Source organism: Vigna umbellata, chromosome 8 (genome assembly GCF_029865625.1).
Source record: "Vigna umbellata cultivar VRB3 chromosome 8, Vumbellata_1.0, whole genome shotgun sequence".
NCBI lineage: Eukaryota > Viridiplantae > Streptophyta > Magnoliopsida > Fabales > Fabaceae > Vigna > Vigna umbellata.
Genome location: NC_142172.1, coordinates 14,103,827 through 14,119,296, shown reverse-complemented (window position 1 = coordinate 14,119,296; position 15,470 = coordinate 14,103,827). Strand labels below are relative to the sequence as shown.

Below are 15,470 nucleotides of genomic sequence, written 5' to 3'. Positions count from 1 at the left end.
CCACCAATGACTTTTGCTTCTACCAATGCTTTCTTCTTTTTCCTCCACGAGGCTTGAATCTCTGGTTGTTCCTCCCTGCACCTCACCCATCTCAACCTGCACCTCCCAATAGACATTTTTGCCTTTCATTTATTAGATTATGAAAAAGTTTAATGATGTTCCAACCAATCTTCTCTGTTGTTCCAAGTGGTGCACACAAAATTATTCACTGCTGGACCCTTTTTTTGGCACTTCCCAAAACGTACCATTCTCCATTATGAACCCACAATACGCTAGTGGCTTATAACAACCAGACTGAAAAAACAAAATGAGGAAGTCGTTGTTGTGGCCACCGTTGATGGCAAGGCCCACGATGAGCGCGAACGTGATGAAGAGGTAGGCATAGAGCGTCGTGTTGACACGGTACAACGACCCCATGATTCCCAAGGCGGAGACCAGCACCACGAAGATGTTGTCGACTAGAAGCGACACCTGCAGGACCTTCTGGTAGTCGAAGTCGCGACGGATGTGGATGTAAGCGGAGGAGGCCACGGCGCCACGCCTAGGAGCAAGAAAAAAAACCCTAAACCGCAATTCCAACTACGGTGAACATCAATCGCAGTTCCAAGTGTAGCGAGCGTCAACCAGACTCCCAAGTGTGACTACCATGAACAACATCTCTAACTCCGGCAGCCTCTCAACCGCACTTCCAAGTACGACAAGGTCTTCAACCGCACAACCACCATTGCAAGAGCTCCCACGACACAGCCACCAAACGAGAACATGTTTGTGAGAATTAAGTGTGAGACTGCAACAAGTAAAATGAGGGAGGAGGGGAGGAGTACTTTCCGAGAAGAGAGGAGAAAGAAAGGGGGTGTAGGGTTTGGGAATATGAAATGCAGCAAAGAGTGACAGAGGAGGAAGGAAGGAGAAAGGGGGTGTAGGGTTTGGGAAAGAGAGGCAGAGGAGGAAGGGGTTAGTGCCTTTTTTTTAATTGTTGAATGGGTCAAATAAAAAAAGCAGTCAAAAGATTATAGGGGCACAGTTGGAAATATGAAAGAATAAGGAGGTGTAGGGTAAGATGGGTGAGGTGTAGGGTGAGATGGGTGAGGTGCAAGGAGAAGCACTCTGAATCTCTTCTATGCTTGCGACCAAGGACACCTTTGACTGGAAATATTATCGGCATCATTGAAATTTTTGCAAACGAACCACCGGTTTTGCTGCCCACACACATATTGGGATTACGAGTCGGGTTAAGTACGGATAATGTCTACTCGCAATCCAACCCACAAAATGAAAAATCCATCCGCAATCCACTCACTAGCAATGCAAGTACCCGTTTTAAAAAATCTATGGATATTTTAAAACCTACGGGTACCTACAAATATTAAAAAATATATATTTTATACATTTTCAAATAAAATTTAAACAAAAGTACAAAAATATATATAAAATTTAATATAAATAAAATAAAATATAAGTTAAAACTTAATTTTAATTAAATTTAATCTAATAAAATATAAATAAATTTTATTTTAAATTTAATTTAATTAAATAAAATATAAATTAAAATATTATTTTTATTTTTTACGGATAACATATATCCGTGTGTTTCATAGTATTAATACTTACGCCCAACGTGTTTATATTATTCATCGCGAATTTTATATGCTTACGAGACTTTTTTGCCATCCTATCCTATGCACATCCCCTGCTCCCCCTTTGTTTTCATATGAAATCTTGAATATGTGGTGATAAGGAAACATAGAGATAAATTTCAGTGGGTTCTTTGATTTTTCTATTTTACAATAAAAGGGTAGTATGAGTGTAGAGTGAAATGATGAAAGATGGAGGGTTGGTTTGAGAAAGAAAAATAATGAAAATTTCCGTGAAGATATACATGTTAAAGAAAAGGAAGTTCCCCTCCACATCAGATAAATTGTGTCATGTTATTTACTATATTGTTAACTATTTAAATAACGTTAAAAAAACTAAATTAAGATTAATATAATTATGATAAAAAATAATAAGATGTCTCGTCAAAGCATGTTATAACATGTGATTTTCTTATTAGAGAAAAAGGTTCCTAGATAAGAAAGTTACATTGAAGATCAGAATAACTCTTAATGGGAGAATGACTTCCTCTAAAAGTAAAGTAAGAACTTTTATTCTTGTATAAATAAAAAAGGATATGAAGAGAAAAGTTAAAACATTTATATAAAAAAGTAAAAGAGAAAATTCATGACCTCTCATTGATGTTAGTGTAATAGATGTTGACTTGAATAAATATTCATTTGTTGTTTTAATCAAATAAAACTTTATTTCAATTAAAAAGTTCAAGTACAATCTCTAAATTTTATCAGTTTATAAATCAGTTAAATATATACTTAAAACATTTAATAAGTTACCTCACGTTTCAATAAACATTCTCTCACTTACCTACCTATGTATGAACCACCTTGTCACAATAATCTCAATAAATAAAAATGAAAAAAAAAATCATGAATTTGAATTATTTAAAATTAAATCTAACTAGAAAACAATTCGGCAAAATTGCACTAAATCATATAATAATAACAACTTAAAAGAATTAAACTGAGTTTTATCATAACAAATTAACTAAATTAAATTAAATTACTTAAATTATTATTAAGAAATATTTTAGTTTAAAAAAGACTATTATTCAACCCAATAAATTGTAATAGATTTTGATTTAGTTTTTAAAAAATAATTTAGTTTAATTTGATTTATCATCTTATACCTTATAACCCTACCATGATAAAAAGCACCCATTCCCACCCTGATCACAACCTCCTTACCTTTCCTTTCTTCGAAACCTTCCATTACCAACCACCCCACCCTGCCACCTATTAATAGTAAGCATCTCTTCATGGCTTCATGGTCTGAATCTCACTGTAGATTTCGCTGTCACTGTTGTTCTGGAAACTCTTATTCCAATCTCAAACTTGACTTTGCAGGACATGAACTTGGTATTGGAGTTGGGTTCAAAGGTCCTAACAGATAAAAGAAAAGCATGTGACAACAGTTCTGATAGGTGTGGAACTGCTGCACGGTGTGGTTTTGACCATCACAATAAAGAGAAGACTGAGATTTCAGACAGGGAAAAGATTGTACGGGAAGATGAACAGAAAGAAAACCTTATTATTGTTTAATTCAAATGTTATCGTATTAGCCTTATGTTTTCTTGTTCAGTGTATACATGTCAAGGTTTTCCATCCCAGAATCTCTTTTCTTCTGCTGCTGAGAAGATGCAAAAGGGTTAATTTATTCACCTTTTGACATTAAAAAACACAAGCAAACTAGCAGGTGAATCATGATTACCAAAATCTCAGGCATACTAATGAGTAGTCACTTCTCTGCTTTTTCTATACAGTCCAAACTGCTAATATCAGTGATCCATTAATGCCCTAGTTTTAGTTAAAGTCATGTACTTTTCTGTCCTAGATCTCTGCCAAACTCTGTACAAGTACAGTTTATACTGTTTGCTCCCAACTCTTTAAACTAATAGCTTTATCCAATTCAAAAAAACATCTATAAACACTGATTATCATCAAAGTTCCCCCACTCATCAGTAAAAATTTATTGGCTGAATGCAACTAGAGCTACCATAGAGAAAAATGTCACTGCATTAGAAAGTTGGAGAAAATACACAAACTGATAAATGCAAAATATAAATACTGACACAGTTTATGCATAGTCAAGACCAGTATATGTTTGATAAATAAATTATTCTATGACCTTACCAAAGTAATTTGGTCTAAGCATTTATCACGAATAGATGCATACATGTTTATATTGGAACAGTAATAGAAGTGATGGTTGAACTGTTCAAGTGTATCAAATCTTTTTTCTAATAAATAGAATCACTGGACAGTTGCATATTTATGGCAGATAGGGTATAATTATAAGTATATGTATACAAATACAAAAAGTATATTATTTGAGTTCATAGATGACCCAAAAAGAAAAGTAACTTTAGTTTTAGATATGCATCTGCTGCACAATTTTTCATGTATTAATTACCTGATAATTTGGGTTTGTAAATGTTTTCAGAAGAACACGTACTCAACTCGGGATGCGTATAGCTTATCTATTTACATGCAGAAAATTAATTATGGAGTAAAATTCAAGAATGTTCCCTGACCCACTACTAATTATGAACTTAGACAAAAATTAGCAATGATAAAAGATATTACTATTAATGTAATTGCTTTTAGCTGTAAAGTATTTATTTTATCTCCAAGAGCCTACAAAAGGCAAGGGGACAAAAAGAGGATTACATGGAAGGAGATAGTGCCAATATTTTAACTTGACATGTGTGGTCACACTCATTGTAGCATTCATGCAAGACAACCAATCCATTTGTCCACAGCCACACCTTTTTCTCAAAAGGAAAACAATAAATCCCAATACTAATTAATATCAGAAGAAAATATGCCACTGCTCATATGATTAATCTCTTAACTCTGATATAAAGCTGACCTATACCACAAGCATATAAACCTTAAATTGGAAAATAAAGAAAAAGGAAAAATAATCCTAGTTGCTATGATGAGAGGTTGAAGCAGAAAATAAAGGAAGGTAAAGAAATAAATAATTTGGGTTAGGAGAAAGTGGGGTGAGGTGGGACAAGAATTGGAATAAGAAAAGCCAAATTAAAAGAACACAAGCATTGGCCGTGATATTAGCTAAGCATGTTCATCATCATCATCATCATCAGTGAGTGTATATAAAAAAAAACAAAGAGTTGACAGGTGAAGTGGGATTGAAAAGATTGACCTGCGTCTCCTCCATGCACCCTTTGGTTTTACAGCAAAATAAAATAAAATTACAGTGATTAGATTCTCCTTGTCGCTTATCCTCATCTCCCATGAAACCGCACTTCACATTGCTACCATTTGAAAAGCCTACAAAAAGAAACACAGACAAACACCCAACGTAGGCCAGAGACCCAAAAACAGAATTAAACAACCATATAGTGATATGAGTAATCAACACTATGACTATTTCAACTGACAACCCCAGAAACAAAGTCATATCTCTCAGATTAGTTTTTAGAGTGTGGATCGTGTTTATCAGAAAACAAAAACCCAATCTACAGTGTCCACAGTCTCTTCTTCGTTGCAGTTGAAATTAACTTCAATTATATTTCCATTTTAAATTGAAAATTCAAGGTAGCCACTAGCCAGACAGCTATATAACCAGCTACTCTAGCTCAAACATATTATATCTATATATAATAACAGTAATAGTGGTCTAGAGCTAGAACTAGAAGTCATGAGAGTGATGGTACATTGATGGGTCACATCCACCACCTTGCGAGCCATGACGGTTCATGGCTTCCCTCTGGCTGCTGCTATCATCGTCACCTATTTGTGGCGTGGCGCCGAGGTTGAGATACACCAGTCTCGAGTCCAAATTGCTGCTGGTGTGCGCTTCACTCATTGGTGGATAGATTGCAGTTGCAGAAGCAGAAGTGTTGGGGTTGTTAGTGTTGTCGTTGCTGCTGTTGTTAGCGTTGTTGTTGTGGTTGTTCCCTTCTTCACGAGACAAAACGAGAGCTGCAGATTGCACCAGCTCCAAGCAGAGCCTCAGCTTGTTGGGTTCAATGTGGGTCAGTCCGGGGACCGCCCCTTTGAAGAGGAAGTCCGAGGTTAGGGTTCTCAGGATGTCCAACGGGGTCACGCCATCCACGGTTCGCACGTTCGGGTCAGCGTGGTGATCCAGCAACACCGCCACCATCTCTGGGGATACCATCTCCGCCGCCACGTGAAGAGGAGTCTTCCCGGCCGGCCCGGCCGGGAAATTCACGTCCGCCGCGCCCAGCTCCAGCAGCGCCTTCACCACCTCCCTGCTGCAACTCTCCACGGCGTAGTGCAACGCCAGCGCCTCGTCCAGGTTCAGGCCCTCCCCCATCACCATGAGTTTAACAAGTTCCACGTCGGAGGAGTCGAGAGCGCGCCGCATCCGCCGGATTTTCTGATCCTCCATGTCGGCGGCCCCGAGGTCGGGGTGCGGGTGGCGGAGCGGCAGCATGGAGCGGCGCGCAAGGGAGGATTTGAGGCGGAGCTCCTCGATCTTGGCCACCACGTCGATGGGGAGGTGCTTGGCCAGCACCTCCGGCGGAAGTCCTGACTTTGCCACCAGGTGGGAGCACGTGCTCCACAGCTGCTGCATTTCCTGCTTTCGAGATGCTATCAACACTTTCATCACATCGTCGATTGAAGCTTTCTCCACCATGCTCGCAAGTTGTTTCTGTCCATCAACGAGTTCAAAGTAAGAGTTTTTATACCATAGTTCAAATGCAAAATTTAACTCTTTATTTTTCAAAAGTTTTTTAACAAACTCTCCTATTATTATGGTAATGCAAAAGTTTATTTCCTTAACCATTTTTAGAGGAGAGAAACAAGAAAAATTAAATAAAATGAACTACCCTACCCGTTGAAATTAGCCTATTTAAGTTTAAAAGAAATAATAGAGAAATTGTATGATGAATTTCATTTCAACACATTAACTTTGTGAATAAGTTAACTCCTACTTCTGAATAGATCAATTTAAAATTTTCTTGCTATCTTTTAATCTAAAAGTGTTTATTTAGAATTTCAGAGAATATATTATGCTAACATTAACCAATGTTTGGTAGAGTGGAGAGGATGAGAAATAATTACTTTTTGTTGTTTGTCTCTCAGGAAGAAGAGGAGGAGAAAAATGGCTGGATGCCTTCTCTTATTTAATTTAATCTTTATTTTTTCTATCTATTTTTTGTTTTCTCAACTTATTTCGTCCTTTATCTTTCCTCTAAATCAAACATACAATTAATGTTAAGTTTTATCATACAAATTATCCTTGAAGTTATAGCTTTAATTTCATAACAATATGAAAAATATTTATTAAATTATATGTAAACTTTATCTGATTATTAAATTTTCCCTTAAAATGGTTGGCAGTGAAAAACTGAAGAAACGAGTGTCAAAGAAAATGAGGAAATCATATAATTTATTTTTGGTTTTAGAAAGAGGTTTAACTTGTTGAAACATTATGTAAGTTGGTTCTTAAAGTAAGAAAATATGCATTCGAACAAGTAATGTTTCAGGCAGAAAAGGATCAGGAAACTCAATCTATTTATAATGCCATGCAAACTGCCAGTTTATCAGAGAAAACAGCGGGTTAGTGAGTTTTCTATGAAGAGTTTTGGAAATTTTAAGACTGTTTTTGCTGCAAAATGAAAAAATAGAGGGAAGAGAAAATCTAATAATAGATATTTTGCTAAAGTAATGTAGGAGCAGCAAATTCTTTTCTGTTTTAATTAGCTTGTTCTCTTTTCACCCAAATGAGGAAAGGAAATGATTTGGAGTGCTCGCTATGGGGAAGACAAGATTGATGTGTATTTATTTATTATCTTGATTTGGGAAATGCATCATAAAGGGTCAAGAATGTTTCTCAAATATACTACATGAAATCAAGAGTGTCAAGACATCAACTCGTAAATATAACCATACATAAACCCATGTTTTTACCTTAGTTTTCCCAAAATATTTTCGCATCCTCAAACAAAACCCAAACAAAAAACACCATGCAATGAATTAACCTTCGAAGAAACACAGTCACAGGAAGAAGCAAGCACGAGAATAATCGATAGCTATGCAGTGGAACTGAAAGCTGAAGTCGTCACATTTCAGAGAGGGATGCTATCATGAGATCATATAAAAATAAAAAGCACAAATCTGACTCAAAAAATTTCACTCTCTCCATCAATCATTCATCATAAGGTAACAGTCTTGTAGAATCATCGAAAGGGAATGTTAAAAATTAGTGTGAATAAAATAAAATAAAGCAGAAAAATCAAATAATCGAATAAAATATAACGAAACACCCCTTCCCAGTTTCCAAAGAGCAGACGCAGTAAGTGTCCGAATTCCCAAAACCCAGAAAGAGAAAAACATAAGACTGGTATCAAAGAAGGAAGGAAACATGAGCATGTTTATGGAAAGAAGCAATAATAAGAAAGAAAAAACTTTAATTTATAGATAATTTTTTTTTTCTAAAATGTTATACAGAAATTTTTTCTGAGGTAAACAAGCTTTATTTTATCTCTATAGAAGTGTTTAGGGTGAAACATGTCCTAAATCGCAGGAGCAGAGAGAGGGAGAGAGTGAGAGAAATGAATAAACCTGAGTGAGCAATGCAAGTTGTTCAACGCCGAAGTATCTGGCGGCGGCGAGGGTGTCGAGGGCGAGATCAACGGCGGAGGTGCAATGCGTGTGCCAGCACCCTCGCTCGCCGCAATTGGGTCTGGCCTCGTGCTTCTGCGGCACGATGGAGACTTGTCCACTGTACAGGAACTGCAGCAGCAGCAGGAAAACCTCGTACCCAACCGAGTTCACCGGGATCACGCCGGGGGGACGCGCAGCGGAGGCGGCGCCGGCTCGAGAAGCGGCGGCGGGGTCGAGGCCGGGTGGAGGGTCGGGGCCGCAGAAGAATTTGCGGAAGAAGAGGCTGCGCGCGGCCAAGATGCAGCGGTGGGCGTGGACGAGACGACCCTCGACTTGGAAAGTGACGTCGCTGAAGGCTTGGCCATTGATGAGAAGATTGAGGTAGTCGAGAGAGAGAGATCTTAGGGAGTCTTCGAGGGACATGGCGATGGTGATGACGATGATGATGATGATGGTGTTGATGGTACTGTGCGCGTGTAAGTGTGTTATCAGTAAGCAGCGTGAGTGAGTAGTGTTTCAACAGTTTAGGGTTGGTCCCTATCTATGATCTATGGCTATGAAAAGAACTTCTGAGAGAAAAGGGGTTAGGGGAAGGAGTGATTGAGATGAAATAGTAGAGAAGAGAGTGAGGGTGTTGGGGTGTTTTGTTTGATGTTGGTGTTGTTTTTGTTGAGGTCGATGATGCTACTGTTGCAGTTGTTGTTGATGTTGTTTTTATGGGATTCTCTGCTCCTGTGTTGAGTGTCTCTATTTTTCATGGATATTTCCCTTTTAGAGAGAGAGCAATTTGGGTGGCTGTTATGGGCGGCTGGGGTTTTAAAAAGCACTTCTCAATTTAACTATAAATATTCAAAATTTAAATTCCTTTCTTTCTTTTTTTTTAATCTAATAATATGCCTATCTAGCTACCTCCTTGTGTGCATGAATGTGTACTATGAATAAACATAAATTAGTGTGTATTATTACGTGTTCCGTATACGTACATCTTAAAGGAAATACGTACACGGACTACACAAGTTGCATACAGTGTTACTTAGGGATTCGAAATGTCTCAATGCTTAGAGAGCTACCATAATATAATCACGAAATTTCAAAATACTACATATTTATATATAAAATAATAATTTTGACTTAAAGAGGAAAAGATATACTTAACATGAAGTGATAGGAAAAAAAAAAACTATCAATACTGTTAAATGATTAAAAATAATGAGAATAAATTATCACTGTTTAAGAAAGAAAACTCGACAAAGCATATTTTTTACTACTTCAGTTTGATAATTAAAAAAAAACATTTCATCTCTTATTGACTATATAAATGTATTCAGGGTTATCAAATTTATGCTTACCCATCTTACAGCACCAAAACCAAGCACAAACTTGTAAGATAACGGCAAAAGAGCAAAAAGGTGCGTAGAAAGAAAAAAAAAATGGTCTCGGGACAAATATTTATAGTCTTTACACACTTTCTTAATTATCCAGCTTGATTTATAATCGGTCAACCCACTTTAGGAATTGCTTACTTTATTTTTAATATTAATAGATCGATTGATTATATAAACCAACAAAATAAGTAAAAGCTTGAGACTAATCCAATTTTAAACCTACTGAAAAGGTGAAAATCACGCTTCTAAAAAGTCATAGACATGTAATATATAAATTATTTCAAGATCAAATTATTATTTTTAAATAATAATAACATAACAAATTTTATAAAATTTTGTTAACCAAATTAATTACACTTTGCCAGAATTTAAAAAATGCCATCACATTTCATTTGGCAACGTTTCTTATTTAGTTGTTGTTATTTTATGTCATGAAAGTTCCTTTTTGCACTAGTGATAACTCTCAAAGACAGAATATAAAAACAAATACTTTTTACTAAGAGAATTTCACAAAAGTTAAAAGTTTACAAAGAAGATACTTTTATTTTATATTTATTAGATGATGTATAGAAATTTCACTTAATGAAGTTTATTCAATAAGCATAACACATATTAAGTTCACATGAAATCATTAGTTGATTATGTGTGGATTGACTTTTATAAGCATCTTGAATAAAATCATTGAAGAATACATGTAGATATTTTGTCCACGTGTCTAAGTTGTACTTGAGGTTAGTAGCATTTTAAGTAATATCATTCGATATTGCGCTCAACTTGCTATGACTAAAGAACATTTCACTATGAACATTTCTTTCTTGTACTAGCAACACCAAATTTATCATTCAATTTCAAAAGAGTATAATGTATTGTGTCAAAATGCTCATGAAGATTTGATGTGAGCATGAAATAATTTTGAAAGTAAAGAAAAATACAAGGGAAAACATTAAAAATGCTTAAAGAAGAAATTAAGAAACAAATAAATTTGTAAATTATTAAAATATTCTTAAATTTTCTAGAAACTTTTAGAAAATTAAAAAGTGGACATTTGAAATTGAAATAAAGTAAAAGGCACATGCATGATATTAACTAACATATTATTAAGGTAAGTAAGCACATGTATATGTCTAATTACCTTTATATGCCACTTTCAAACACATTTGAAGGCTTGAAGGTTGTAAATACATTTATAATTCTTTATGTGTCTTTATCAAAGGCAAGCTTTCAAGCACTTGAAAAGAAACTTGGATGTGTTGTTTCCTTTTATTTCCATTTGTAAAGGGTATTCAAACTCCATTCTTCGAATATGAGTTCTTCCATTGAACAATTTTCACTTGAATATTAAATGTAAATAGCTTTGTGAGAATATATTGAATATCTTGAGATGTTAAACTCTTTTTCATAAATTCTTATTTTGCATAGCATCTACAAGTAGCTAATCTTACTTGCACTTATCCTTTGAACTCTTTTTGAAAAGGTCATTCCTTTTTACTTTTACATTATGCAACATTTCTTATTCTTTAGTGATCAAAGGTTGTGAGGTTCCAAGTGCTATCAATGAAATTTTATTCTTCAACACCTCTTCAAATTGATAGATCCCACCTTAAGGAACACATAAGGATTTGTGAGTTAATTGTCAACCATCCCTTATATAATTTAACAAATTCAAAACATTTACAATTTTGTGTCTTCTCTTGCGATGAACTTATTATGAGTGTTATGTAGAAGTTGTATCAAGGTACACATTCTAAGACTTAATTTCTTGATTGTCTGTCACACTTAGATAAAAATATTAAATAATTATAACATTATATTATTTGTTTGTATCAAATTTCATAAACGCGTTAAAACTATTTTGTTCAATAAATACTACAATGTCATTGAATAAATTATAGAAATTATATTATCTTGATATGATCGTGTTGTTCACTAAATACTATATTGTCACTAAATAAATTATAGAGATTAGATTATCTTGATACGGGTCTAATAATACAAACATCCCATATAATTGATTATTAAATAATCATTAGATTGTCCTTCTTCACCTTCCAATTACAAACTCAAACAATATAATCAATTATCCTTAAATATAATTGAATAAATAAGTTTGATATTAATTCATATAAATGGTTTTAATCACAATTTTAAAGCTAACAATTTTAAATATTTTACAAATATTCTTCTAATTTTCAAGAATTCTTTAGGAATGTAAATCTAATTTCTTGATAAAACTTTAAAGGGAGTTATACTTAAATACGTTAGATGATATTCGTGTTTTAACTCCTCTTGATCTTTTAGAATATCCATCATATCATATAAAAATTTTCCTCATATATTTTCAAGAAATTTATATATGTTGTATGATTGCATTATGAAATGTGGTTGTAATAAAACTTTTTGAAGATAGTAAAACAATTCCACCAAACATGCGGTGATTGAAATTTAATATAATTCGGATATAGTAAGTTTTGTATAAAAATGGTGTCTTTCTTTCTTATCTCTTTTCATCTTTTAATTCTTTATACTTTCTCACTTTTATTGTGATACCATTTATTTTTATCTAGTGAATAAAGTGATATAAGGTTTTATTAATTAATAAAATGTTTATGAAACATCAATTCACCCTTTCTTAGCAATTTACAAATGGTTCTTTACACACATGTTCTAGAATCTATCTTGAAGATCATTTAGTATAGTCTATAAAATTTAGTTAGTACCATTTCATAAAGTGAAAGCAATTATAATTTTTTTTTAATTTACTCATGTTCAATTAATATATATATATATATATATATATATATATATATATATATATATATATATATATATATATAATCAATAAAAATTTTAATTCAACAATTTAAACTCACCACATCAAAAAATACCGTATACTCATTCACACATAGACAACTTTAGACTCTATTATCTGGATATAGGCATTGATGTATGATTCTTGGTGATTTTTGCAATTGTGATAAACTTCCAATACTAACTCCTTACATTAATGCACACACTACTTAATTACATCACCTTTCATCATACAATTTCAACCTTGAATCACACTAAGAATCACATGAAAAACATAAATCAAAAAATCACATAACCACAGATGATGAAAAACATGAAAGCATAACACAATACAAGCTGACACTCACAGTACCATGTCATCTCAACACTAGTGTGCATAGAGACCCATTGTCAAAGGAGCACTCAATGACACAATTTGGCGGTTATCTCTAACAATCCCTGAAACTCTCTATCTTGAGAGTGTTAAGCGATGAAAACCAGCGCTCATCGCCAAGGATATGGGAGGCCATTGACTTGAGTGCGCTCAACGGCAGAAACCATTGTTCAACGCTTTGGCACGAAATTTACCATTGACTTTGGATTTCTAAGATGTGGTGTTCAACGCCACAACAAATATTTATTGAAAATATGATATTAACTTGTTCAACTGCTCAATTTGGTATCCTTCCCTTATTTGTACTCAAAAACCATTTTCAAAGCATTTTCTACTTGATACCAATGAGACCTATTGCACAAGTTATGAATTACATATTTAATCACATACCAATACATGTTAAACCATAAAGTTATTAATGTATATTTTAGTTTCTAACACAACACTTAGTATAGCATGCCAAGGAACAAATTCAATTTAATTACAATTGTTCACACTCAAATAAACTCAATTTTTAGCCAAACCAATTCATTTTAGATTTCACGATACCACCACCAAATCCACATTTTTTTACCATATTTCAATAGACTAAACTGACTTGCAACCCTAAATATTAAATTGATCATTCTACATTATCGACTTGTGTTACTTAATACAAATCCAATTCAACTCAAAAATCACAATTTTTTCATTAGTTTCAAATATGGCTCATATTCAATATACATATATAAAAAAAGTTAAAAAAAATAAAAATTATACGAATTCACAGATAACATCTAAAAACATAACATTCACGTCAACTTAACGAAAATGACCAAATTAAATTGTTCTAAAAAATTAAAAAGACTAAATTAAACAATAACAACAACAAAAATAAAAATGAACCAATTGAACAAATAGAAAAATAAATTTATATTACTATTGTTATAAAATTGAAAATAAGATGTTAAAAATATATTTATATAATATTCAAGTTCACGAAATAAACATCAAATATACATATAAAAGTAGACTGATATGAGCTTACAAGTGTATATTAACAAAGTTAGACATTATTAAATATACCTACTTCATCAAAAGGTGTACTAGTTATAATATAGGTTAAATTGGCATCTTCCTTCTCGAATGAACACTTTGTTCACATTATTAAATAATTGGTGAAAAACATTAATGTTTAGTTTAATTTACCAACATTGATATGTCCTCTAACTAGAAGAATACACCGCTCTAACAAAGGTCACTTTCATCTTCCCTATATATAAATATATACCTAAGAATTCAAGAACGAAGACAACATTTACATTATTTATCTATTAGCTAGAACTTTAGCCATTCAATTGTTTAACCTAGTGTGAATATTTAATCTTCAAAAAACAAAAAAAAAAAGAGTGAGTAGATTAGTAAGACATGTTATGGGTATCTACATACTACACTTGCGTTTCCATTATCTTTTTGGTATCTATAGAAAAATATTTTTAAATTTTTATATACACAAATATTTGTAAATATTTTTTAACTTTTAATAAAACTATTTAAAAATAAATTTTGAAAATGTAAATTCAGATAAAAAATAAATACCTACTAAAATATTCGTACAAATATATTTAGTTTTTCTAAATAAACAAATTTGAATGAGATTCATGTTAATGATTAATTGTGATAATAACTTTTATACCAATGGTTAAAGTAGTCAAGCATAAAATCTATCATATATATATATATATATATATATATATATATATATATATATATATATATATATATATATATATTGTCACTAAAAAAAATTCACTAAAATTTTGTCAAGATTTTTAGGTTTCAAGAAATAAAAGTGATTATCAACCACAATCAAATATGCATCTAATTATCAATACAAAATACAATTGACAAATATTAATGAATTTTAGGATATGTATATTAAAATATTTAAAAAAAAATAGTTATACACATTTCAATATTTGATTTATAATAATTGAAACTATACATCTACATGACCTCAATTATTTAAAAACCAAAGTCATATCTTTCTCAAAATAACATTATTAAAAGAATAATAGAAAATTTGAAAATTTTCAAAAATTTCATGCTTGACCTTAATTTTGTAATAACTAAAATCTAAAGAAATATATGGATTGAGTTTAAATATAACCGAAACTTCTAAATTTAAAAAAAAAATTGTCACTGTATTTTAATATACTTCATTTTCTTAATAACTAAAATATATCACACTTAAATTTAGAGTGTGACATTCATCTAAATCAAATCATAATGATCGAATGTCGAATTTATTTGTAACAAATGTTAGAACATTCATCTACTGAAGGAATTTTAAGAAGTCAACCAATACTTTCACTTTTCTATTTCCAAATTAAAGGCAATAACATGACGAGTAAAAATTGATGTAGGAGGTTTTCATGTTGGTCTCCATCAACTTTCACCCAAATAACAATCACAATGAAGAAATCTAACACAAGATATGTCAAGTTCCTTATACTTTGAATATCACCATAAAATCTAAAATCTCAAAAATATAAGAACAATTAGTTGGTTAAGTATAACGAGTATTGATAAATTTAATTTTTTAACACAATGAAAAGTATTACTGTTTTAGTACCACAACTTTAATTCCAGTAATTTTGTTACTGTTAAACGTACCCTAGTACATTATTAACTTTGAAGAAATTACTAATG

The 15,470-nt window shown here is 32.6% G+C and overlaps 2 protein-coding genes and 1 long non-coding RNA gene across 4 annotated transcripts; 1 reads left to right on the top strand and 2 right to left on the bottom strand.

Annotated features, from left to right (window-relative positions):
* Window positions 1–201: 201 nt before the first annotated feature.
* Window positions 202–764, bottom strand: LOC148194066 (uncharacterized). Its single transcript, XM_088097101.1, has 2 exons — window positions 682–764; window positions 202–541 (listed from the first exon to the last, which is right to left on the bottom strand). The coding sequence occupies exons 1-2, from the start codon at window positions 762–764 to the stop codon at window positions 202–204; spliced, it is 423 nt and encodes a 140-aa protein (XP_087953227.1).
* A 2,010-nt stretch (window positions 765–2,774) lies between these two features.
* Window positions 2,775–3,422, top strand: LOC148194065 (uncharacterized). Its single transcript, XR_015781408.1, has 2 exons — window positions 2,775–2,855; window positions 2,958–3,422. It is a non-coding gene; the product is annotated as an uncharacterized LOC148194065 (long non-coding RNA).
* Window positions 3,423–4,757: 1,335 nt separating this feature from the next.
* On the bottom strand, window positions 4,758–9,029 carry LOC124840136 (BTB/POZ domain and ankyrin repeat-containing protein NOOT2-like). Of its 2 annotated transcripts, XM_047316137.2 has the most exons (3): window positions 8,172–9,029; window positions 5,294–6,255; window positions 4,758–4,907 (listed from the first exon to the last, which is right to left on the bottom strand). In XM_047316137.2, the coding sequence occupies exons 1-3, from the start codon at window positions 8,634–8,636 to the stop codon at window positions 4,892–4,894; spliced, it is 1,443 nt and encodes a 480-aa protein (XP_047172093.1). In that variant the 5' UTR covers window positions 8,637–9,029; the 3' UTR covers window positions 4,758–4,891. The 2 variants fall into 2 exon arrangements, with proteins under 2 accessions (XP_047172093.1, XP_047172092.1); XM_047316136.2 differs by lacking the exon at window positions 4,758–4,907 and having other exon boundaries at window positions 5,134–6,255.
* Between the last annotated feature and the right edge of the window lie 6,441 nt (window positions 9,030–15,470).